Below are 27188 nucleotides of genomic sequence, written 5' to 3'. Positions count from 1 at the left end.
TGAAAATGGACAGTAGAAAAGATAAGGGAATAGACAGAAATAGACCCTTGCTCAGGGGAAGAAGATGTTCAGAATAAGAAACTAATTACTACTAACAAAAAAGATGAGGCCATTATAAAAATTTAAAGTAAAAACCACTATAAAATGCCTTCCTAAATAAAACCAGAATAATTATGTACAAAAATAAATACAAAACACAACAAAAAGAACCACATAGTGAAATTCTATCTGAATTATCAAAAACCTCTCCACAAGGCAAGATCCACTAAAACTAATGGATGAAAAGCAAAAAAGATCTATGCAAAATCTCAAAGAATCTTCCCCAAGATACTTCCCCATTGCTGAATTCTATCAAACATTTAAGGAGGAGAGGCACCCGAGTGGCTCAGTCGGTTGAGCGTACAACTTTGGCTCAGGTCATGATCTCGTGGTTCACGGGTTCAGGCTCTGCATTGGGCTCTGTGCTGACAGCTCAGAGCCTGGAGCCTGCTTCAGATTTTGTGTCTACCTCTGTCTCTGCCCTCCCCCATTCATGCTCTGTCTGTCTGTCTCTCTCTCTCAAAAATAAATAAACATTAAAAAAAATTTGGGGGGGTGTGCCTGGGTGCTCAGTCAGTTGAGCGTCTGACTTCAGCTCAGGTCATGATCCCACGGTTTGTGAGTTTGAACCCGCATCGGGCTCTGTGCTGACAGCTCAGAGCCTGGAGCCTGCTTTGGATTCTGTGTCTCCTTCTCTCTCTGCCCCTCCCCCATTTGTGCTCTGTCTCTCTCTGTCTAAAAAAAAAAAAAAGATTTTTTTTTTAATTTTTCTTAATTTAAGGAGGAAGTAACGCCAATCTTACACAAACCCTTTCAGAAAGCAAAAGAGAGATATACCTCCTAACTCCATTAATGATACCAGCATAACTAACACCAAAATCCCCAAGGACATTACAAAAAGAGAAAATTACAACCCGACACCTTTCGCAAACAGAAACCAAAAAAAAAAAAAAAATATCCTGAGAACATTAGCAAATTATATCCAGCAAACAATAAAAGCATATATATCATGACAAAAAAAAAGTTTATCCAGAGAATATAATCAATATAATTCACCACATTAACAATAAAAGAGAAATATTATGACCAATTAGAAGAACACAAAACATTTATCAAAATTCAACCTATTATGTAAAAGCTCACAATAAAACAGGAATTGAGGGAAACTTATTCAATTAGAAAGGAGCATCAAAAACAAAACAAACAAAAAACAACCTTCAACGGTCTAATTACTGGAGAAATAGTGAACATTTCCCTAAAAATCAAGTACAACACATACCCACTCTTACAACTTCTTTTTACCACTGTACCAAGGATCCTAGCGAAACAATAAGGAAAGAAAACTCATAAAGATTGAAACTGCCTCCATTTGCAGATGATATGGTTTATGTAGAAAATATTCAGTAATATACAAAACAACTACTAGAATAACAAAATTTGGCAAGGTCACAGGATACCAAGTTAACAGACAAAACAATTCTGTTTTTAAATCTTAGTAGTAAACAATTAGAAAGTAGTTTTTTTAATGCAGTATTTTTTTAATTGTTATTATTTTTGAGAGAGAGGGAGAAAAAGAGAGAGGGGGTGAAGAAAGAGAGGGAGAGAGAGAATCCCAAGCAGGCTCCACACTGTCAGCAAAGAGCCCCACCACAGGGCTCAAATTAATAAACCATGAGATCATGACCTGAACTGGAATCAAAAGTCAGTTGCTTAACTGACTGAGACACCCAGGCACTCCCAGAGTGTTTTTTTTTAAGTTTTTATTTATTCATTTAAGTAATCTCTATACCCAACATGGAGCTTGAACTCATAACCCCAAGACCAAGAGTCACATACTCTTCTGGGGCACCTGGGTACCTCAGTTGGTTGGGCATCCGACTTTGGCTCGGCTCATGATCTCACCATTCAGAGTTTGAGCCCCACACTGGGCTCTGTGCTGACAGCTCAGAGCCTGAAGCCTATTTCAGATTGTGTGTGTGTGTGTATGTGTGTGTGTGTGTGTGTGTGTGTGTGTGTGTGTGTGTATGTGTGTGTCTGTCTGTCTCTCCTGTTTGCATGCATGCTCTCTCTCTCTCAAGAATAAATAAACTTGAAGAAAAAAAAAAAAGTCTCATACTTTTCTGACTGAGCCAGCCTAGAAGGTAGTTTTTAAAAGTAATTCCATTGAATCATTAAACATAAAATACTTAAAAATAAATTTAAGATACAGAAAAAACCTCTACACTATAAACTACAAATCATTGCTAAGAGAAATTTCAAAAGACTTAAATGAAATGATATACCATGTTCATGAATTGGCAGGCTAAATATTATTACAATATTGATTCTCCCCATATTGACCTACAGCTTCACTATAGTCCAAACAAAATTCCAGAAGGCTTTTACTATAGAAACTAACAGGGGGTGCCTAAGGTGGCTCAGTCAGTTAAGCATCCGACTTTGGCTCAGGTCATGATCTCATGGCTCAGCTGGTGAGTTCAAGCCCCGAGTTGGGGTCTCTGCTGTCAGCACAGAGCCCACTTCAGATCCTCTGCCCCTTCTCTCTCTGTCCCCAACTCATTCTTTCTAAATAAATAAGCTTAAAAAAGAAAGAAAGAAACTAAGAGGAGCAGGCACCTGGGTGGCTCAGTCACTTAAGCATTTAGACATCCAACTCTTGGTTTCGGCTCATATCACTTATCTCCTGGTTCATGAGATCGAGCCCCACATCAGGTTCTGTGCTGACAGTGCAGAGCCTGCTTGGGATTCTCTCTCTCCTCTCTCTCTCTGCCCCTCCCCAACTCATGCACAAGCACTCATGCTCTCTCAAAATAAATAAACTTTAAAAAAAAAGAAAAAGAAAAAGAGAAAGAGAAAGAGAAAGAGAAAGAGAAAGAGAAAGAGAAAGAAAAAAAAAAAAGAAAAAGAAAAAGAAAAAGAAAAAGAAAAAGAAAAAGAAAAAGAAAAAGAAAAAGAAAAAGAAAAAGAAAAAGAAAATTAACAGGGAAGCCTGGCTGGCTAAGTCAGAAGAGTGTGTACCTCTTGACCTTGGAGTCATGAGCTTGAGCCCCAAATTGCACATAGAGATTACTTAAAAAAAAAAGAAAAAAGAAAGAAATCAACAAGTTGATTATAACATTTAAATGAAAATGCAAAGGACCTAGGATATACAAAGTAATCTTTAAAAAGACGACTAAAGTTAAAGGACTTACAGTACCTGATTTCAAGATGTACTATAAAGCAAAAGAAATCAAGACAATGTGGTAATGCTTGATAAGTAGAACAAAATCCAGAACCAGACCTACATGTATATAGAAAATATATTTTTGACAGAAGTACCAAGCCATTTCAGTGAGGCATCTTTTTCATCAAAAAGTGATGTTGAGATATTGGATATTCATGTACATAAAAAGAACCACAACTTTTACCTCCTATAATACACAAAGCTAAAACTATAAAACCTCTGGTAAAACACATGGGATAAAAACCTTTGTAATCTTATGGTGGAAGAAAGTTTCAAAAAGCACAAACTATAAAAGAAAAATGGATATTCTGATCTTCATAAAAATTTGAAACCAGTAAGAGATGGACAGTAGATAGTGGGAGTCAGGTTTCTCAATGTCTGAAAGTTACAAGATAAAGGAGAAAGGTTAGAACAAACACTTTGATACTGGATTAGAGTAGCCAACTTCAGTACAAACTAATCTTTAGCTTAACATAGATACAGATGGATACAGAAGCAATTATAAATGTGCCTGCACCCATAGGTGAGTGTATATACATACACTATACTAGCTATCTGAGAGGCCTTGTACCAACAAACATACACAGTATCTAGATCTTGGCTTCTAAATATTATTCCCCAATAAAAGGAAACAGGGCTCCTTAGTGAGATGGCTTATCCTAGAGCTGGGGCATGGAATATACACAATGAGCCTAGCACATGTTGTAATGACAGGAAATAAAGAAGTACTCAAAAAACAAAAGAAGGGAGGCATGTAAACTGGACAGAGGAGACAACCTGAAAAGGCTTCCAACAGCTAAAGCAGGTACAATTTGAATAACAAAATAACGCAGGATTGCATTATAACCCAAAGCATAAAATAAATATGCATGCATCCATACTGATATAAATGATCGAACAAATATTTTTTAATTGGAGGATGCCAATGTCTTACAAAAGAATTTCAAGTAATATAGGTAGATACTCCCCCCTCTAGGAGATGGAGCTTTAATTCTCAAACCACTACCTTTCCTTGAAGGTGTGTTAGACTTAGTGGCTCTTTGCGTAAAGAACAGACTATGGAAATGGAAAAATCGTACCTTTACAGTGGAGAAATGTGGCAAGCATGACTGTAACCAAGTGATAAAGGTTAACTTAACATTATCAGTGATGTCATATGGATACGCTTCCCCTTGATGTGATACAAGATGGACTGTTTTCTACCTTTCCAAAAATCCCCAACCCCAGTCTAATAAAGAGGAAAACATGATTAGACAACTTGGCGGGACATTCCACAAGATACAAAGACAGGATTCCTCAAGATTATCAAGATCATGAAAAACAAGGAAAGGAAGACAGAAAAACTGTCACAGACCAGAGACTATGGAGACATTAACACTAAATGCAATATGGTACCCTGAATTCAATTCTGCAGCAGAAAAAGAACATTAATGGGGCACCTGGGTGGATCAGTTGGTTAAGAATCCGACTGTTGATTTCAGCTCAGGTCATGACCTCACAGTTCGTAGGGTAAAGCCTCATATTGGGCTCTGCACTGTCGGCACAGAGCCTGCTTGGGATTCTCTCTCTCTGCCCCTTTCCTGCTTGCACGTGCTCACGCACTCTCTCTCAAAATAAACATTTAATAAATTTAAAGAAAGGAAAGAAAAAGAACATTATTAAAATCCAAATAAATTTTGGAGGTTGGCAAGTAGTCATGTACCAATGTCAGTTCTTAGTTTTAACAAACATGCCACGACATGTTAACAACGACAAAAATTGGGTAAGTGGTATAAGGGAACCTCTATATTACCTTCACAACTTTTCTGCAAAGCTAAAATTGTTCCAAAATTAAAAATTCATTTAAAAAACATTTTAAACATTTGCCCTTTAAAACACATCATTATGAGAACAGATGTCAAGTCAAAGGACAAAGGAAACACTCGCAAAACATATATGTAACAAAACATTTATGTCTAGAATATATTTTAAAAACTCTTGAAACTTGGGGCACCTGGGTGGCTTAGTCAGTTAAGCATCCGACTTGGGCTTAAGTCCTGATCTCGCGGTTCCCGAGTTCAAACCCCACGTCGTGCTCTGTGCTGACAGCTCGGAGCCTGGAGCCTGGTTCTTATTCTGTGTCTCCCTCTCTCTCTGCCCTTCCCCTACTCATGCTCTGTCTCTCTCTCAAAAATAAATAAACATTAAAATAAATAAATAAATAATAAAAACACTTCAAACTCAGTAAGAAGGCAAACAACTTGATTTTAAGATGGCAAAAGATTTAAACACCAACTTTACAAAGAAGATATAAAAATGGCCAATAAGTAAATAAAATGATGCTTAACATGGTTAAAGCCTCAGGAACAGAGAAGTAAAAACTAAAATGAGATACTAGTATATATTATCAGAATGGCTACAATTGGGGCATCTGGTTGGGGCTGAACTGGTTGAGCGACCAACTCTTGGTTTCAGTTCAAGCCATAATCTCATGGTTTGTGGCTTCAAGTGCTCTCAGGGCAGAGATCAGGATTCTCTCTCTCCCTCTCTCTCTCTACTCCTCTCCCATTCGCTCTCTCTCTCCCAAAACAGATAAACAGACTTAAAAAAATGGTTAAAATTACACCAAGTGTTGACGAGGATATGAAGCAAATGGAACTCAAACATACTGCTAGTGAAACTGTAAAATGGTTACAAAAATTTTGAAGATTGGTAATTTCTTAAAAAGTTAAACATCACCTATCATTAAGACCTACACATTCCACTCATAGCTATTTACCCAAGAGAATTAAAACCTATATCCACACAAAGGTTTACACACAAATATTCACAGCTGCCTTATGCACAATAGTCAAAAACAAGAAAAACCCAAATTTCCATCATGAAATGACACATTTGGTATGTCTATACAATGAATACTCCTCAGCAATAAAAAGGAATAATCTGGGGGCGCCTGGGTGGCGCAGTCGGTTAAGCGTCCGACTTCAGCCAGGTCACGATCTTGCGGTCTGTGAGTTCGAGCCCCGCGTCGGGCTCTGGGCTGATGGCTCAGAGCCTGGAGCCTGTTTCGGATTCTGTGTCTCCCTCTCTCTCTGCCCCTCCCCCGTTCATGCTCTGTCTCTCTCTGTCCCAAAAATAAATAAACGTTGAAAAAAAAAATTAAAAAAAAAAAAAGGAATAATCTGCTGACATACATAACAACATGGATGAATCTCAAAAATCATTATGCTGAGTGAAGGCAGAAGAGTACATACTATATAACAAAACTCTAGAAAATGGAAACAAATATACAGTAACAAAAAGAAGATCAGTGCTTGCCTAGGGTCCGACTGAAAAAGGACATAAAACTTTTGAGGACAATGTAAATGTTCTACATCCTGACTGCAACAGTGAAATCACAACAATACACACCTGTCAAAACTTATCTAATTAAATACCTTAAATTGGCCGGGAGACAGGCAGGTAGGTGGCTCAGTCAATTGAATGTCTGACTCCTGATTTCCGCCCAGGTGGTCATGGTCTCAAGGTGCATGAGTTTGATCCCTGCCCTGGGCTCTGAGTGAACAGCGCAGGGCCTGCTTGGGAGCTTCTCTCCCTCTCTCTCTGCCTCTCCTTTTCTCTCTCCCTCTCTCTCTGCCTCTCCCTTTCTCTCTCCCTCTCTCTCAGAAATAAACTTTATATTTATTCTTTATTTTTGAGAGAGAGAGAGAGCGCGAGTGCACAGCGAGGAGGGGCAGAGAGAGAAGGAAACAGAATCTGAAGCAGGTTCCAGGCTCTGAGCTGTAGGCACGGAGCACGATGCGGGGCTTGAACTCACAGATGGTGAGGTCATGCCCTGAATGAAGTCAGACGCTCAACCAACTGAATCACCCAGTGCCCCCAAAGAATAAACTTAAAAAAAAAATTTTTTTTGTTTTAAATACTTTAAATGGGTACAGTTTATATAAATTATGCCTCAATGAAGTTGATTAAAGAAACACAATAGGAGCCTAACAAGACAGGACTACAAAATGTATGTAGTATTCTAGACAGAATCCTCGAATAGAAAAAGGACATTGGGTAACAACTAAGAAAATATGAATAAAGTATGGACTTTAGTACATAATATTATGTCACTATTAGTTCAATAATTACAACAAATGCACCATACTAGTGATAAGTGTTAATGATAAGGGAAACTGGGTATAGACTATATGGAAACTCACTGTACTAGCTTCAAAATTTTTCTGTCAATCTAAACCTATTCTACAATAAGAAGTTCACTTTTTTAAAAACAGCAAAGGCAAACAAGATTTGTGCATTTCTTTCGTGTAAATTTTACCTAAAAGGAAAAAAAAAACCTAAACACTGAACTTTAGTTACTTGATATACATGCTGAAGAATTTAAGAGAAGTATACTGATGTCTGCAACATACTTAGAAATGCATCTAAAAACTGAGATGGATTGGGGAGACTGAGTGGCTCAGTCAGTTAAGCATTCAACTTCAGTTCGGGTCATGATCTCAGAGTTCATGGGTTCAAGGCCCAGATTTGACTCCATGCTGACAGCTCAGAGCCTGGAGCCTGCTTCAGATTCTGTGTCTCCCTCTCTCTCTGCCCCTCCCCTGCATGCGCTCTCTCTCTCTCTCTCTTTCTCTCTCTCAAAAATAAACATTAAAAAAAATTTTTTTAACTAAGATAGATTGACATATGGGTAGAGATATATATTTGATAAAGAAAGTATAACACGGACTTCAAGCCGTATTACAAAGCTGTAATCATCAAGACAGTATGGTACTGGCACAAAAACACACAGTCAGATCAATGGAACAGAACAGAGAACCCAGAAATGGACCCACAAACGTATGGCCAACTAATCTTTGACAAAGCAGGAAAGAATATCCAATGGAATAAAGACAGTTTCTTCAGCAAGTGATGCTGGGAAAACTGGACAGCGACATGCAGAAAAATGAACCTGGACCACTTTCTTACACTATACACGAAAATAAACTCAAAGTGGATGAAAGACCTAAATGTAAGACAGGAAGCCATCAAAATCCTCAAGGAGAAAGCAGGAAAAACCTCTCTGACCTCGGCTGCAGCAACTTCTTACTCAACACGTCTCCAGAGGCAAGGGAAAGAAAAGCAAAAATGAACTATTGGGACCTCATCAAAATAAAAAGCCTATGCAGAGCAAAGGAAACAATCAGCAAAACTAAAAGGCAGCAACAGAATGGGAGAAGATATTTGCAAATGACATATTGGATAAAGGGTTAGTATCCAAAATCTATAAAGAACTTATCAAACTCAACACCCAAAAAAACCCAAATAATCCAGTGAAGAAATTGGCAAAAGACCGAAAAGATCGAAACCACAATGAGATACCACCTCACACCTGTCAGAATGGCTAACATGAACAACTCAGGCAACAACAGATGTTGGTGCGGATGTGGAGAAAGAGGAACCCTTTTGCATTGCTGGTGGGAACGCAAACTGGTGCAGCCACTCTGGAAAACAGTATGGAGGTTCCTCAAAACATTAAAAATAGAACTACCCTACGGCCCAGCAATTGCACTACTAGGTATTTATCCAAGGGATATAGGTATGCTGTTTCAAAGGGACACACGCACCCCCGTGTTTATAGCAGCACTATTGACAATAGCCAAAGTATGGAAAGAGCCCAAATGTACATCGACAGATGATAAAGAAGATGTGGTGTGTGTGTGTGTGTGTGTGTGTGTGTGTGTGTACACACACACACACACACACACACACACACACACACACACACACACAATGGAGTATTACTTGGCAATCAAAAAGAATGAAATCTTGCCATATGCAGTGACATGGGTGGAACTAGAGAGTATTATGCTAAGCGAAATTAGTCAGTAAAAGACAAGTACCGTATGACATATGACTTCACTCATATGAGGAATTTAAGATACAAAACAGATGAACATAAGGGAAACAAAACTAATATAAAAACAGGGAGGGGGACAAAAACATAAAAGACTTTTAAATATGGAGAACAAACAGAGAGTTACTGGAGGGATTGTGGGAGGGGGGATGGGCTAAATGGCAAGAGGCATTAAGAAATCTACTCCCGAAATCATCGTTGCACTATATGCTAACTTAGATGTAAATTAAAAAAATAAATTAAATAAAAATTAAAAAATAAATAAAAACAAAAATTAAAAAAAGAAAGTATAAAATGAAACTGTAGAATCTTTGTGGTGGGTATGCCAGTATTCACTATAAAATTCTTCCAACTCTTCTAGATATTTGAGAATTTCCATGAGAAAATGTTGAAGAAAGAAATATCACACAGTGAAATGCTTAAGACCATAAAAACTAAACAAAAGTAAGATAAAATAATGGAAATAAAAACAACAGTCACATCAACAAATGGAAATAAATGTGACACAATTATGAAAATAAGATTTTTAGACTGAATCTCAAATCAGAACATAGCTCAGGGCAGCTGGCTGGCTCAGTCAGTTAAGCGTCTGACTCTTGGTTTCAACTCAAGTCATGATCTCACAGTTTGTGAGATCAAGCGCCTGCATCAGGCTCCACACTCAGCATGGAGCCTGCTTGGGATTCTCTCTTTCTTTCTCTCTCTCTCTCTCTCTCTCTCTCTCTCTCTCTCTCTATCCTTCTCCCACACATGCACACACACACACGCTCTCTCTAAAAATAAATAAATAAAACTTTAAAAGCAAAATCAGAACATGGCTCTATGCTGAAAACAGGAGATGTTTAATGTGATTCAGAGAGATGAGAAATAAAAGAACCAAAAGTATACAAGCCAAACAAAGATATGGGTAAAAACCTAACATCAGACTATAAATTAGTATAAAAGAAATAAATGAAACAAAGTAGAATTTTTTAGTGTTTATTTATTTTTGAGAGAAAGAGACAGAGACAGAGTGCGGTGGGGCAAAGGCAGAGAGAGACAGAGAGAGGGAGACAGTATCTGAAGCAGGCTCCAGGCTCGGAGCTGTCAGCACAGAGCCGAACCTGGGACCCAAACTCACAAACTGCGAGATCTTGACCTGAGCCAAAGTCAGGCACTTAACCAACTGAGCCACCCATGCGCCCCAAAGGGAGAATATTTTCAAAGGCAAAATGACAAATTCATAATAAAGTTTCTGCCTGTAAGTAGTTATGGACAACTCAACACAGCAACAACACCCAAAAAGCAAAACTTATAGCACGCAAAAGGAGAAAGGGATATAGACATCCTAGTACTAGGAAGACTTTAATTCACCCTTTCCGTCCACATCCAAAGTAAAAAATAAGAATACAAAATGAACAAAAGTATAATAATAAAGGCAACCTAAAAAATATGATAAATAACATATTTAATTGAGTTTCAACCTGTGGTTTAAAAATAAAGAATATTTCTTTTCAAATGCCTATAGACTATATATTCAACCACAAGGAAACTTCACTAAGTACAATACAAACAACATTCTCTAATCACAGTGCAACAAATATAGAAATTAATTACAAAATCAGAAAACAAAAGGCACTCGCATCTAAAAGATTCAACATTAGAAAATCTATTAAAATAATTAATAAATCTTAATAATAAATCTGAGATGAAAGATCTCCATAGACCTTAACAATTTGAAAACATTTGATCAATATTCTTGTTTTGATTTTTTAAGAAAATTCAAGTATTTAAAAAACACATAAATCATTGGGGCACCTGGGTGGCCTTAGGTTAAGCATCTGACCCTTGATTTCGGCTCAAGTCATGATCTCCCGGTTCATGAGTTCTAGCTCCCGCACTGACAGCACAGAGCCTACCTGCGATTCTCTCTCTCTCTCTCTCTCTCTCTCTGCCCCTCCCCTGCTCATGCATGCTCTCTCTCTCAAAATAAATATTTTAAAAATAAATAAATAAAATAAAAAATACATAAATCTTTAACATGACAAAAGTACATCTTTCTTAAGCATCAATCATGACATGGACAAGCTAGGAGAATCCCCAATAAAGAAGAGGGGTACACAAAATTAATATGCTGAAATTGTTATATATATGTATCAGAGAGAAAATATAATGGAAAAACGAAATATAATGAGAAAATATAATGGAAAAAAAAAAAAGGACAAGGGAATCTCACAAAAGCAACAGAAAAAGTTAGGTAAGAAAAAATTAACAATAAATGTGCAAGAACCACACATAACACTTTAAAACATAACTGAATAATATTAAAAACAAAAATAACACAAATAATGTTAAATCACATTCAAAGGAAATTTAAGGGATTAGTTATAAATATTACAACGTATTAAAAAGCCTCAACAACTTAAACAGTATTCAATATGAATGGAAAAAATATCCAGAAGCAGAGCAAAACATGTAATCTGATATATGATAAATGTGGCAAAGAGAATCGATGGAGAAATCACGAACTGACTCAATAAATGAGCTTGGGAAAACTCATTTTTCCATCTGTGAAAAAAAGTTGGATCTGTTCTACAAATCTTACACCATAAAATTCAAATGAATCAAAATTTAAAAGTAAAAAAATGATATCATATGTTTTCACTCTTATGTGGATCCTGAGAAACTTAACAGAAGACCATGGGAGAGGGGAAGGAAAAAAAAAAAGTTAGAGAGGGAGAGAGCCAAACCATAAGAGACTCTTAATAACAGAATAAACTGAGGGTTGATGGGGGGTGGGAGGGAAGGGAGGGTGGGTGATGGGTATTGAGGAGGGCACCTGTTGGGATGAGCGCTGGGTGTTGTATGGAAACCAATTTGACAATAAATTTCATATTATAAATAAATAAATAAATAAATAGATAGATAGATAAATAGATAAATAGATAAATAATAAAAACCGTGAAAAAAATGATACCATAAAAATAAACAAAGATGAACTCCTTGAAAACTTTGGATTTGGGTAGGTTTTTCCAACTACGATTTGAATCTAGCGGCATCTGGGTAGTTCAGCAGGTTAAGCGTCTGACTCTTGATTTCTGCTCACGTCATGATCTCACAGTTCATGAGTTCGAGCCCCACGTCAGACTCTGCACTGACAACATGGAGCCTGGTTGAAATTCTCTATCTTCCTCTCTGCCTCTTCTCCGCTCATGCATGCCCACTCTCTTTCAAAAATATTTTTTTAATAAAATAAAATAAAATCTAAAAGCCTTACAAAAATAGTTTGATAAATTTGACTACATAAAAATAAAAACTTCTTGGTAAAGACAACTGAAAACAATGTCAAAAAAAGACAAAGTCTGAACCAAGGAAAAACACTGGCAATTTATGACAAAGGACTAATCTCTTCAGGATGTAAAAAAACTACTTAAAGTAGATAAAAGAAAAACAATCTATTAGAAAAATAGGTAAACTCTGTACACGTTTCAAAAAAAGGAAAAACAAATGGCTTTTAAACATATGAAAAAATACTCTGATAAGAGATACAGAAATTTTAAATAAACCGAGATCTCCTTTTCAACTCTCAGACTGGCAAAAATGCTAAAGTTTAAAAATACATTTTGTTTGTAGAAACATGGGAAAATAGGCCCTTTCATACACTACTTGGTGGTTTGCAAACTAATCAAAGTTACAATCTCCTATTCCCTTTAACTCTGAGATCCAACTTCGGTGAATTTACCCTACAAATACATTTGTAAACATGTAAAATGAACATTGTGCAAGGCTATTCATTATGTCATATTTTGTAATAACAAAGACCACAACATCTCTCAATAAAGGATTAATTTAAATATTAGAGTATATCTATAAATGTAATAGGTAACTATAAACATAAATGTGAAATTTCACTATACAGAAATGAAAAGACAGTTAAAATGAATTAAGTGAAAAAAACAAGGTATAAGACAATGTGCACAATATATGTTGTGTAAAAAGAAGGGCTAACAATGTGTAAGTACACATACGTGTATATGAACATATGTTACTATGGGAGAGTGAGAGACTACTAAAACTAGAAAAAAAGAAGCTCTTCATATCTATTTTAAAATTTTTATTAATTGTATATTCCATGAGGATACTACCTTTTCAGAAAGCATAATAGATAAGACAGTTTCAAAACCAGTGTCCTTTGTATCTATATATAAAAGAAAGGGCAAAGGGGGAAAAAAGGTAGCAAAGACTAACTGAACCAGTGTTTCAAATGAAAGCAATGTGAGTGGTTTAGATTCAACTCTACCAAGAGAGCAGAGAGCTATGTAGCATTAGGAAACATAATTGTTAAAACAGTAACTATTCCAGGCAAACTGAACCAGGAAGAAAATAGTCACATGTAGCATAATAACTACTAGTCACTAATTAAAAAAAGAAAGATATTGGGGCACTGGGCGGCTCAGTCGGTTGAGCATCCAACTTCAGCTCAGGTCATGATCTCACAGTTCGTGAGTTCGGGCCCGGCATCAGGCTCTGTGCTGACAGCTTGGAGCCTGGAGCCTGCTGCAGATTCTGTGTCTCCCTCTCTCTCTATCCCTCCCCAGCTCACTCTCTCTCTGTCTCTCTCAAAAATAAATAAATAAATATTTAAAGGAAAGAAAGCAAAGAAAGAGAAGCAAAGAAAAGCAAAGAAAAGAAAGAAACCATTTAGTCCCTCATTGGCATTAACACTATCAATACCTGTATTCTAATTATGAGAAATTTTGTTATATATTATTTAAAGGATATATCTAAATGACAGATATGATTATTTCCTCCTTTTGAAAACCAACAAAACATACCTGATATGGCTTCTTCTTGCTGGAGATCTGTGAATATCAAACAGCGTGTTTTCTCTCTTTTTTTGATGAGCTGGGACTTAAAGAAAATAAAAAAGGACAACACAGAAATAACTAATAACAAATTGATAAATTGATGTTATCAAAGGAGTAGAAGTTACTTCTGTTAACTTTCTGAATGGAAGCTAGTCACAGGTGTTCAAGTTCCAACTACTATCTAGAAGGAGCACAACAAAAATAAAAACTTTGTGGATACCTTAAGTTGCAAGTAAACACTCTAAAAAGATGTTAAATTAAGTATTTGTGACTTTTGGTTAAACAAAGATTTTTTTTGGTTACCACACCAAAAGCATAATCCATTAAAAAAATTAATGAATAGGAGTTCATCAAAATTACAAATTCTACTCTTTGAAAGACACTAAGAAAATAAGTGAAAGAAATAAGAAAACAAAAGAAAATAAAAGAAATAAGCTGCAGACGGACAAAATATTTGCAAATCACATATCTGATAAAGGACTGATACCCAGAATACATAATGAACTCTCAAAAAACTCCATATTAAGAAAATAAACAACTCAATTGGAAAAAGCGGGCAAGAGATTTGAAAAGACACTTCACCAGAGATAACACTGGCAAATCAGCACATAAGATGCTCAGTGTCATTGAGGAAATGTAAATTAAAACTACAATAACTATGTGTTAAAATTAATTTCAAAAAGTTGACTGTAGCAAGTGTTGGCAAGAGAATGGTGCAACTGGGCTCCCATACACTCTCAGGGAGAATCTAAGTGGTACAATCACTTTGGAAAACAGTTTGGCAATTTCTTAGCATATTAAACATACCCTAATCACAAAACCCAGCTTTCCACTGCTCAGTGTTTACAAGAAAAATGAAAAAATATGCCCAAAGACTTGCACGTGAATGTTCACAACTTATTTATAATAACTAAATATTAGAAATGTCAGTAATCCAAATATCTACCCACAAATGAATGTATAAACAAATTATGATATGCCCATACAATGGAAAGCTACTCTGTACAAGAAGAAACACATTGTTATATTCAACAACATGCATGAGTCTTAAAATTATGGTGAGTGAAAGACAATAAAGAGTATATTGTACATAAAATTCAAAAGAGTGTAAACTAATCTATGGTTATAGAAAGCAAATCAGATCAGCGACTGCCTCAGGATTGGGATGCGGATGGCATAAGAAGGTTAGAAGGAGATTACAAACAGGCAGAAAGATATTTTGGGGGCTGATAAACATGTTCACTACCTTGATGGTAATGATAGTTTCATAGGTATATATCTAAGGTATTTCCAACTCGTCAAACTACATGTTAAATATGTGCAACTGCAGTAAACTGTATTTCATTCATACCTCAATATTTTTTTTAATCTAAAAAGAAATGATTCAGAATCTTTTTTTCTATCTTTACACATCTCCCCCATTATTAACAAGGCTATCTGTGATAATGGCTCCTAACTGGAGTAATGTCTGCATACCTAGGCTGCATGTACTAGAGGGCTGCCATAGTAACTCTGATTCACTCCTTCCAGAGAATCCAACATCGTTTTAGAGCATAAGAGTTTGAGTATCTCACACAAATATCTCAGTCCTTCCTTAAATACATTATGCTAAGCGAAAGAAGCTAGACACAAAAGGTCACAAAAAAAGCAAATCTATAGACAGAAAGTACATTAATGGTTGCCAGAGGCTGGGGGGATGAAAGTGTAGAAGTACAAAAATATTCTAGAATTAAACAGTGGTGATGACTGCATAATCCCTGTAAATAAACTCAAAACCAGTGAATTGGGGCACCTAGGTGGCTCAGTCAGTTAAGCACCCAGCTTCAGCTTGGGTCATGATCTCGAGGTTCCTGAGTTCGAGCCCTGCATCAAGCCCCACATCAAGCCCCATGTTGAGCTCCGCACTGCAAGTGTGGTCCCTCTTGGGATTTTCTCTCTGCCTCTCCCCTACTCACACTTTCTCTCTCTCTCAAAATAAATAAACTTAAAAAAACAAATAAAGAGTATTAAATAAACAAATAAATAAAAACTTTAAACTCCACAACACTTATATTTTTGAAGCGGTGGTACAGAATAAGCTACTCAACTACAAAACCAAGTTATTCAGGGGCGCCTGGGTGGCTCAGTCGGTTGGGGTCCGACTTCAGCTCAGGTCATGATCTCACAGTCCATGAGTTCAAGCCCTGTGTCGGGCTCTGGGCTGACATCTCGGAGCCTGGAGCCTGCTTCAGATTCTGTGTCTCCCTCTCTCTGACCCTCCCCCATTCATGCTCTGTCTTTCTCTGTCTCAAAAATAAATAAACATTTAAAAAAATTAAAAAAAGAAACAAAGTTATTCAGCATTTCTTACCTATTGGAGGTGCTTGGTATCTATCCACTGTTTTTCTTTGTCTCAAATTGTATGGTCTATCATTTTCTTCTCCTTCTGCCTCCTCAACTTCTATGTCTCCATCCTCCTCTTGAGATTCTAGTTTCCCCCACACAAAAGAAAAGAAGAACTGTTTTAATCCACAAGGAATGGTCACTCTAGAACTGAATATTTACATTTTATCTTTTACTCTTTCTGCACAGGTAACATTTAAATGTGTCAACATTTTATGATACAGCATGTATCACTACAATTAAAAACCAACCTAGATAGATGAAAAAAAAAAAAAAAAAGCCTTTCCAACAAATAATACAGTTCTCTGCTAAATAACCTATGTATTCTTATGATCTTTCAATCTCTTTGGTCATACAAAGGTATAATAGAAGACAAATCAAAATTTTACTAGAGCAAACTTCATTTTAATGCCCAGTTATCCACCAGTGAATAATGTTAGTATTCAAATACCACTCGGTAGTTCAAAAAAATATGCTTACAAGATAATTACTAATGTTACAGCAAGAGCAATTTTTGTTGGCAATACAATGGTTTGTTAGGCCTGCTGACAAGAGATAAACACAAATTAGTTCTATTTTGGTAGGAAAATGCAGGTAGGAATTGGGAGGGAGCATGAAGCAGATTTCTGGGGTGTTAATACGTTTATTTCTTGACATAAGTGATCACTTTATAATTCACCTAATTATACACTTAAAAATAAATTATAATATACATAAATCTTAAAAGCTTATTTAAAAATAAATTATAACATACATAAATCTAAAAGTTTATTTTTAAAAAGTGGTTTGGCTATAGCTATGATATGACATCTATTTATAGTTTAAAATAAAAGTCTGGGGTGCCTGGCTGGCTCAGTCATACAGCCTATGACTCTTGATCTCAGGTTTGAGTTCAAGCCCCACATTGGGTATAGAGATTACTTTAAAATAAAATCTTTTGAAAAATTAATTAACTCATATGAAAATTTACTGGTTTATGGTCTCCAAATGCAATACACTTTGTGATTAACTTTTTAACCATAGGAATTATCAATATAACACAACCATATTAAAGCACAGGAAAAACCATAAAACCACTAGTGATACTGAGTGAATTAGGATACTAAAATGCAAAGCACTTTATATTTTAGTCATGACATCTGAAAGCATATTCTAAGTTTATAAATATTTTTATTATTAAGTTCTAGACAAAATCACCAAATATAGTATTATCTAAATTACTCCTACCCAAATAAATCTCTTTAAACCTTCGAAAAATATTGCTTTTTGAGAAACACCTGCACTATAACACACTATTTATTATGGGAAGAAATTCTAAACATGGCAAATCTACTTTGAAAACTCTATAAAGGTGTTCAGTTAATGAAAAGGCAAAAATCACATTATAAATCTGTCTCGCCTATACTGATTTTCTCCAAAGGAAGCAATATAGAGGTTCTAACTGTAACAACAACAATATTTGCTCAATAAAGCACCTTCATTAGAAATATCAGCTCTTCAAAACTTGCTAATAATATATTAATTAGAGAATTTGAGAAATAAACCCATTCCTGTCCATCAAAGCTATACACATAGTAGGAACTAGTAAGATTTCCTTGTAAATAAAACTATCCTTCATTTACAATACACCAAATCTTCTGAAAATCCATTTCAATGAAGATTAACACCTACAGAATTAAAACCTATAGTGTGCTAGTCATGGATTTATAATCTTTGGGGCAAATGTACTTTCATCATGTTCCTAGCTGCAGCCCCACAAATTCAGCTGGGGTTCTTTAGTTCAGAACCCAGACAAGCCTTGGAAAAGAGCAGTACCACTCCCTCCACTAGAACTAGCAGTCCCTCTTTCTTTAAATTTTACCACTGACTCCTCAGTCCATAACTCAATTTGGGACCCAAATAATCAGAGATTCAGAGAATACGGGTAGAAGGTAACTGTGGATAAGGGCTTCCAATTAGAAACACAAAAGAAGCCTCACCTAACAACAAATCAGCTCATGGCAAATGTCACCAGATTAGGTCACTGGAGGGCTACCAATAGCCAGCTACAAATAAGATAAATTACATAAAGATGTATAGTGTAAAGGTGTTTTTCCAAATGAAGGTGAAAACTCAGAATGCCAATCAAATAAAAATTATTCCAAATTACACAATACAGACCTCTAAAGCCAAAAATCACCCACTCAGCAATATTACATGTGTATTACTTGTATATAATTTTCTTCCCTCCCCCCTGAACTCTGTAGTATTTATTTCATAAGGTGCTTTACAAACCTTCTTCTTCGCCCTCAGTAGACACTTCATGATGATTTTGTATCCCATAACTATTTCTTCTCAGTGACTTTCTTCGCCTTTTCACTCTTGAATACATATCCATGTTTTCCTGTTAAAGAGAAAAATCTGTCAAATATTAACATGGAATTTATTCCTGGCTATAAATATCATTAACCTAATGGGATATGACCACTCTTGAAATTTACTGAGCACCTATTTGCAAGACACAGATTCATGAAAAACGGAGCTTCCTGAAATTAATAAATGTAAGGGTCAAGAGGAAAAATAAAACAAACTTACAAAATATTTGAAAATTTAAAACTACAGTGCCATGAACACACTTTCTCAATCAAGCAAATTATAGCCTAGTAGGATGGAGTAAGATAAGTCACAGGTAACTATAAAACAAAGTAAAACAAGTTAAATGCCATAAAAAAAAAAAAAAAGGTACAATGTAGGAGTGCCTGGGTGGCTCAGTCAGTTAAGTGTCCGATTCTTTTTAAATTTTTTTTTTTCAACGTTTACTTATTTTTGGGACAGAGAGAGACAGAGCATGAATGGGGGAGGGGCAGAGAGAGAGGGAGACACAGAACGGGAAACAGGCCCCAGGCTCCGAGCCATCAGCCCAGAGCCTGACGCGGGGCTCGAACTCACAGACCGCGAGATCGTGACCTGGCTGAAGTCGGACGCTTAACTGACTGCGCCACCCAGGCGCCCCGAAGTGTCCGATTCTTGATATTCGGCTCAGGTCATGACCTCACAGTTCTTGAGTTCAAGCCCCATATCAGGCTCTGTGCTGACAGCTCAGAGCCTGGAGCCTGATTGGGATTCTGTCTCCCTCTCTGCCCCTCTCCTGCTTGTACTCTCTCTCTCAAAAATAAATAAATGTTAAAATAATATTTTTTTAAAAATAAGAAAGGTAGTAGGGGGGCCTGGGTGGCTCAATTGGTTAAGTGTCTGACTCTTGATTTCGGCTCAGGTCATGATCTCACGGTTCATGGGTTCTAGACCTGCATCAGGCTCTGCACTGACAGCACAGATTCAATCCCTTGGGATTCAATCTCTCCCTCATTCTCTGCCCCTCCCTTGTGTACGCTCTCTCTCTCAAAAATAAATAAACATTTAAAAAAAATGCTTTAAGGGGCGCCTGGGTGGCTCAGTCAGTTGGGTGTCCGACTTCAGCTCAGGTCACGATCTCACAGCTCATTAGTTTGAGCCCCGCGTCAGGCTCTGTGCTGACAGCTCAGAGCCTGGAGCCTGCTTCGGATTCTGTGTCTCCCTCTCTCTACCCTCCTCTGCTCGTGCTCTGTCTCTCTCTGTCTCAAAAATAAATAAACATTAGAGGCTCCTGGGTGGCTCAGTCGGTTAAGCGTCTGACTTCGGCTCAGGTCACGATCTTGCAGTTCATGAGTTCAAGCCCCATATCAGGCTCTGTGCTGACAGCTCAGAGCCTGGAGCCTGCTTTGGATTCTGTCTCCCTCTCTCTCTGCCCCTCCCCTGCTCACGCTCTGTCTCTGTCTCAAAAATAAATAAACACTAAAAAAAATTTTTTTTAATAAATAAACATTAAAAAAATTTAAAAAGACTTTTAAAAAATGCTTTAAAAACAAAAAAGGTACAACGTACTCTAGAATTCAGAGAGACAATCCTCTTGTTGCTAACGGGAAGGGGGGCAGCATTTGAGACAAACCATGAAACAAAGGTAGGACTACAGCAGTCCCTAACCAAAAGTATTACCAGAAGTAAAAGATAAAGGAAGACTTATTTGTTTATACTTGGGCAATAGTGTGTGAGAAGATAAAGTTGAATCCTGATTATGAAGGTCAAGGTATTTCTAATTAATTCAGTACACAATAAAAAGAACATCAAAGGTTCAGATCAGAAAAGTAACAGAATCAGGGGCGCCCGGGTGGCTCAGTCGGTTGAGTGTCCGACTTTGGCTCAGGTCATGATCTCACAGTTCGTGGGTTCAAGTCTTGCATCAGGCTCTGTGCTGACAACATGGAGCCTGCTTGGGATTCTTTCTCTCCTTCTCTCTCTCTCAAAATAAATAAACTTAACTAAAAAAAAACTAAAAAAAAAAAAAAAAAAAAAAAAAGAAAAGAAAAGTAACAGAATCAGAGCCATACTCTAAGATAACTGTTCTGGCAAAAGTGTAGGGAATCTTTTGGGAAAGGTTGCAGCAAATACAGTTAAGGATAGAAGAAGAAAACATAAAATCCCAAACTAAAGAGGAACCAAAGAAAAGGAACAATTATGTTAATTTAAGAAAATCCAGTGCTGCTCACTCTCCGTCTGAATCCCTCAACCAAAATTAAAAATATTTGCAAAGGTTGTTAAAGTAAATATACTCACAAATTCTGTATCTGTCCACATTCTAAGTCGTTCTACTTCTCCTGACCGACGATTCCGTCTGATGTTAATGTTGTCCATTTCCTGTAGTACAGCTTCAGCAGTACTACAATCACATAATAAAACTAGGATTTAGACAATTGTGAGACCACATGTGGCATACACATGAAAGAGCACTCTTCATCAAAGCATAATTTAATTATCTCTGATATGTAACTGTAGATAGCATCCTAATTAAACATCTTTCTGAATCAGCAGCCATCAGAAGATAATGTCCCCCCTAAAAATCCAGAACATCTTCTACCTTAATATATTTAAAACTTACAAAATAGAACTTTTGTTCATAATACTCCAAATATTTAACTCCACAGTGCCACTATAAATAACTACTAGATCCAAGGCAATGAAAATAATAATAATAATTCAATCTTTTTATTTGAAGATGGTGTTAAGAAAATTTATAGGATAAACAATCTGTAAAAAGTTTAAAGCCAACATAAGGTTAACCGAACAGGTATTTTTTAAAAATTAGAGAACACTGACCTCCATGAAATACATGCTGGCATTACCACATTTTACCTTTTAAACACATTTATATAGTACTTACTATGTGTCTAGATAATGATCTAAGTACTTAACAAATAATAACTAATACTCAAACTTGACATTACCACTATAGAATATAATTTCTTCTCTTCTAAAATAGGATTGTACTGACCTGCCCTCTCAAGGCCACTGCAAGGATTAAGTAGGATAATTTATCATCTGAGAAGAAAAATTTCATTGAATGTAGATACTGAGCAATCGACTAGGCTCATTCACTAGCTATATCCCATATACCCAGTCTCAAAAAACCTTTAATTCAAAATCTTGACTAAGCAAAACTATACTTACTACATATCAATAATGGAACCTAATGTTGCTTAAAAATTGTCAAAAAAAAAATTGTTAATGAACAAATAATAAAGGACTAGAACAGTGAAGACAGAATAAAATTATTTTCTATACTATTTACACACAAGAGCTTAAAAAGGAGGAGAAAAATTTAGCTATTACATAAACTACTAAAACTAATAAACTGACTAGAAACTGATAATAATTGCTAATCACTGCTAATTCAAAGTAAGTTTTAAAATAATTACATTTATCGCTAAGTCACTGCTTATTTTTTAAAACATAACAAGCTTAAAAATCAATGGTTTTTTCAAATCTGAAATTTGATTTTGAAATTCTGAAATCTGAAAAATCAAGTGAATAAATTAATTAAATGAAACTGCTTACTGTTTAAGCATTCATACCTATTTACTAGTTGATCAAATAACAAACTCTGGTTCACGCTTTCGAATCTGTTTTTCCTGGAACGACAACTTTTTCTGACTTCCATGTCACCATTTATACAAGAAAGGTCCCCATCTCCCTTCTTTTCCCCTCGAAGGGGATGGCTTCGAAGGGCTACAAGAAGAGAGAGATTTACATTTCAAAGTACAGAGTATAAAAAGAAAAAAAGAAAAAATACATCAAAAATTACTTTTAAAAGACTACAAAAAATTCAATATAACCTCTTAAATAGTTTTAATCTCCAATAATCTAAACTTTTGATAACTGTTTATAACCCATCATAATTTAAATTATTTCATTTGTACTGATTTCTCAATGTTTAACAATTACATAAGTATTCGCTATGACTGAAATCCAGTCATTTCCAACGATATGCTGAACATTCTAGTAAATCACTGTTTTACCCCACTTTAACACTTACTCTAATAACATTAGTAAGAATTTCAATACTAACCATTTCATAATAGAATACTCACATAAGCTACTATGTCCGTTTGGTAATGTAGCACCAGGCTGAGAAGTTAACCTAGAACACAATTATATTTAATATGCAAACACATCAACATTCATTTAAAGAAGCAAGAAACGTAATACTGGTGGAATCATTTTAATCTTTAAAATGTCAGCAATATTACTTTTTAATACTAAAGACAACATCTTTTTTTACTCTAAGATTGGTAATGCACCAATTAATAAAATATACTAGCTAAGCATCATTTCATTACCTCAAGAAAAGCTTTAATAACAGATTAAAAATTGAACTTACTCTGTCTTCAACTCTATAAAGTCCAAAGAAGAAGCTTAAGTTTAACATGTAGTATAAAGTTAACTGATATTATAAGCAGCAATGGTTACAGACATTTATTATTGGTTTTGGTTAACAAAATAAAATTCAAACAGTGACAAATTTATTCAAACAATAGACTGTAAGAAGAAAAAAGTCTTTGAACACCAAAACTATTTAATAATTTCTCTAATATATTTAATTCACATTCTAACCCACCAAATGAAAACTTAGCTAATTTCTCAAAACAGTCACTGTACAATTCTCCCTTTTGGGTGGAGGAAAAGAAATGTTAATTCAGCAGGAAGATACTTAAATGATCATCAAAACATCAAGACTTAAAAAATTCACAGTATGCTTTGTGAAAACAAAAACTAAATTGCTACATAATAAAAGAAGTGTCGATGTAAACTAAGATATTTCTAAAATACCCAACAATTATTATTTTCAAAAATTAAGAAAAATGGAAAGGACATTCAGAAAAAAATAAATACATGATCTTCTGTATGGTTTGCACAAAATTCTCTTTTAATGGAAGTATACTTGATACACAATATTATATTAGTTTTAGGTGCATAACATAGTGATTGGACAAGTCTATACGTTATGCTGTGCTCATTACTAGTGTAGCTACCATCTCACCACACAACACCAGTGACACCAGTGACGCTATTCTCTATGCTGTGCCTTCTATCCCCATGACTTATTCATTCCATAAGTGGACGCCTGTATCTCCCGCTCCCGTTTGTACACATTTTCTTAACAAAAATATTCTGTTTTTGGTTACTCCAGCACTTTTCATGTTCAATTTTAAATGTTAAATATTAAATGTTAATGATAAATGCCCCTGCCTAATAAAGGTCATGGATCAGATGATTAAAGGATATACACAAAAACTCAAGCTGTTACATGTACACATACTGTCAAAAACAAAAACACTCCAGCCCTCCTTTCCCCCAGAAAAAAACAAAACTACCTTGTTCTAATATACTACACCTCTTCAAAGTATTTCATTTTTAGTACCTTTGTATACAAAGTACACTATAAAGTAATGAAATTGGTATATTAACAGGTCTTTCCTTAGAAGATTATACATGTCAAATTCTCGGGAACCCACTTAAAACCACACAGAAAAGTCAATTTTACTACGTCATAAATCTACTTTGACTTTGAACCTAACATAATACTCAGTATGATGAGTTTACTTACAAGTGCAGGCTCAAAATGAATTTTAGCATATGCAAAAACCAAACGATTGAAATTTTACATATTTAAATTATCCAAAAAAAATAAGATGCTAACCTTGAAATAATTCTACAAAAGAAACCTAAAACTTTCTGAACAGTAACATCACTGGGAAAAAAAAGTACAATAAGCCTTTTTGTCCCTCTGAAGAAGACAATGCTTACTTGGCTTTTACTTCATTGCTAATGAAATCTGTTTTAAAAAGGAAAAATAAAAACTTATTCTTCAATCAATCCAATTATCTTACAATCATAGATTATCATTTTTCCATTACCATTTCTCTTTATAAAAATGAAAAACAAGAAAGAGACAGAATATTAAATATCTGGATATGAAGAGAACACTAGAATTTTAAGAGTTGGCCTTCCTGTATAATAATACATAAGCCTAAAAAGCCCCATGAATCAAAGTTCCCAAAAGTTAATCGCTTAAAATGTAACTAGGTGAGTTCACTGTTTAAATGAAAGCTCCTGGAGCACCTGGGTGGTTCAGTCGGTTAGGCATCTGACTCTTGATTTTGGCTCAGGTCATGATCTCACAGTTCATGGGATCGAGCCACACGTCAGACTCTGTGCTGTCAGGAGAGCTCATTTGGTATTCTCTTTCTCCCTCTCTCTCCACCCCTCCTCCACTCTCTCTCTTTCTCGCTAAATAAATTAAATAAGCAAACACACATTTTTAAATAAATAAAAATTGTTCTGCCAATCAACAGTAATTTCTTTTTTTTTTATTTTTTTAATGTTTACTTTTGAGAGATAGGTAGACAGACAGAGTGTGAGCTGGGGAGAGGCAGACAGAGAGAGGGAAACAGAATCCTAAGCAGGTTCCAGACTCTGAGCTGTCAGCACAGAGCCCGATGTGAGGCTCGAACCCACGAACCGCGAGATCATGACCTGAGCCACAGTTGGACGCTCAACCGACTGAGCCACCCAGGTGCCCCCACAGTAATTTCTTTTAAAAATTTAGTAGTCAAGGGTGCCTGGGTGGCTCAGTCGGTTGAGCGTCCGACTTCAGCTCGGGTCATGATCTTATGGTTCATGAGTTTGAGCCCCGCATCAGGCTCTGTGCTGACAGCTTGAGCCTGGAGCCTGCTTCAGATTCTGTGTCTCCCTCTCTCTCTGCCCCTGCCCTGCTCACACTCTGTCTCCGTCTCTCAAAAAAGTGAATAAACATTAAAAATATATTTTTTTTTAATTTAGTAGTCATTACAAAGTCCTTTAGGATTCATTATTTTTCATGGTTAAGACTAATTCTTATATATATTCACTTTTCCCCCAAATGAATTATATTTTTAGCACAGTTTTTTTGAAAGAACTTTAATAATTTTACTTTAGGTGCTCATCATAGATTATCAAAATAAAGGAATCAGGATTCTTAGGCTCATGACATAAAAACAAATACAATCCTTCAAATAAACCCTGATTTTCATATTTACACTATCTCAAAATCTAAAGTATTTACAAGGTTTCCTTAAAATTCAGTTCTGTTGAAGCTAATAGGTCAAACAGCATTTTCTATTTGGGTCATCTGAAACACCGAAATAGGGGCGCCTGGGTGCCTCAGTCGGTTAAGCGTTCGACTTCAGCTCAGGTCATGATCTCACCACTCATGAGTTCAAGCCCCACATCAGGCTCTGTGCTGACAGCTTAGAGCCTGGAGCCTGCTGTGGATTCTGTGTCTCCTTCTCTCTCTGCCCCTCTCCCACTCACACTCTGTCTCTTTCTCTCAAAAAAAATAAATAAACATTAAAAAAAATTTTTTTAGGGGCGTCTGTGTGGCTCAGTCGGTTGGGCGTTTGACTTCAGCTCAGGTCATGATCTCACAGTTGGTGGGTTCGAGCCCCGCATCAGGTTCTGTGCGGACAGCTCGGAGCCTGAAGCCTGCTTCAAGTTCTGTATCTCCTCCTCTCTTTGCCCCTCCCATGCTCATGCTCTGTCTCACTCTGTCTCTCAATAATAAAATAAATGTAAAAAAAATTTTTTTTAATTTTTTTAAACAAGAAATACCAAAATATTCTAACCCTGTAGCACTTACATTTCTAGATGAAAATTTAACTGAAAAAACCTTTTAAATTGCTATTCTGCCAAAATATAAGTAATAAATTCTGTTGGTATTCATTCTTTCTTAAGTTTTTTATTCAAGATACACTTAGTATTGTTTTAAAAAGGAGTATCATACTGAGGTACCTAAATGGAAGCAAAATTCTCTCCCCAAAATGAGTGAGGACTTTTTTTTTTTTTAAACAAAAGACATGATCAAGATCAATTTACATAAAGGCCTTCAGAGTGGCTAAGATGTAGAAAATCTAATGTGCTATATACACAAACTGTTAAAATTATCTTACAGTTAAAGGTCAAACTTGAACACTAAAAGAACATTTTTAAGAAACATTTATCTAGAAAAAGAAGCCTGATTCACTCATTTAATAAATATAGGATACAGATTACAACAGGTAGATCAAGTCTAGAAGTGTAATTAAAGGGCAGTACTCATTTTAGTAACATCATTATAGCGACCTGGATCTGTTTTATCTCACAGATGAATATCAGAAAAGAAAAAAAAAAAAATCAACAGGCTCTGATTCAAGATTTTTCTACTTAGCTCCCAGACAACGCAAATAAAAAACTTAAAGTGGTCCATCTTCTGAAATATATTGAAATAGATACAGACTCTTTAGGGACCAGTATATACACTGCCTATGAAAGTCTATAAAACAACAAAGATTTTTTTTTCATTAAAGAGTAACAGCATCCAGAATTTACCTACAAACATAAAATCAAATAATTTTTAGGTATTTGAAGGAGGAAAGAAACCAAAGGATTTCCT

At 35.8% G+C, this 27188-nt stretch overlaps 1 protein-coding gene across 3 annotated transcripts in view; it reads right to left on the bottom strand.

Annotated features, from left to right (window-relative positions):
• The window catches only part of ATAD2B (ATPase family AAA domain containing 2B), a 166189-nt gene that overhangs the window by 115150 nt on the left and 23851 nt on the right, over nt 1-27188 (bottom strand). For 2 of the 3 annotated variants that reach the window (XM_023252067.2, XM_023252068.2), the window contains exons 3-8: nt 22810-22859; nt 22294-22447; nt 20999-21101; nt 18644-18752; nt 16338-16454; nt 13955-14030 (exon numbers count right to left, since the gene is read on the bottom strand). In XM_023252067.2, the coding sequence (XP_023107835.1) occupies nt 13955-14030; nt 16338-16454; nt 18644-18752; nt 20999-21101; nt 22294-22447; nt 22810-22859 (609 nt within the window). Of the gene's footprint in view, nt 1-13954; nt 14031-16337; nt 16455-18643; nt 18753-20998; nt 21102-22293; nt 22448-22787; nt 22860-27188 lie in introns of those variants that run through there. The other variant, XM_045054873.1, reaches the window with a different exon arrangement.

This window comes from Felis catus, chromosome A3 (assembly GCF_018350175.1).
Source record: "Felis catus isolate Fca126 chromosome A3, F.catus_Fca126_mat1.0, whole genome shotgun sequence".
Classification (NCBI taxonomy): domain Eukaryota; kingdom Metazoa; phylum Chordata; class Mammalia; order Carnivora; family Felidae; genus Felis; species Felis catus.
This window is presented reverse-complemented; position numbering and strand designations above follow the sequence as displayed.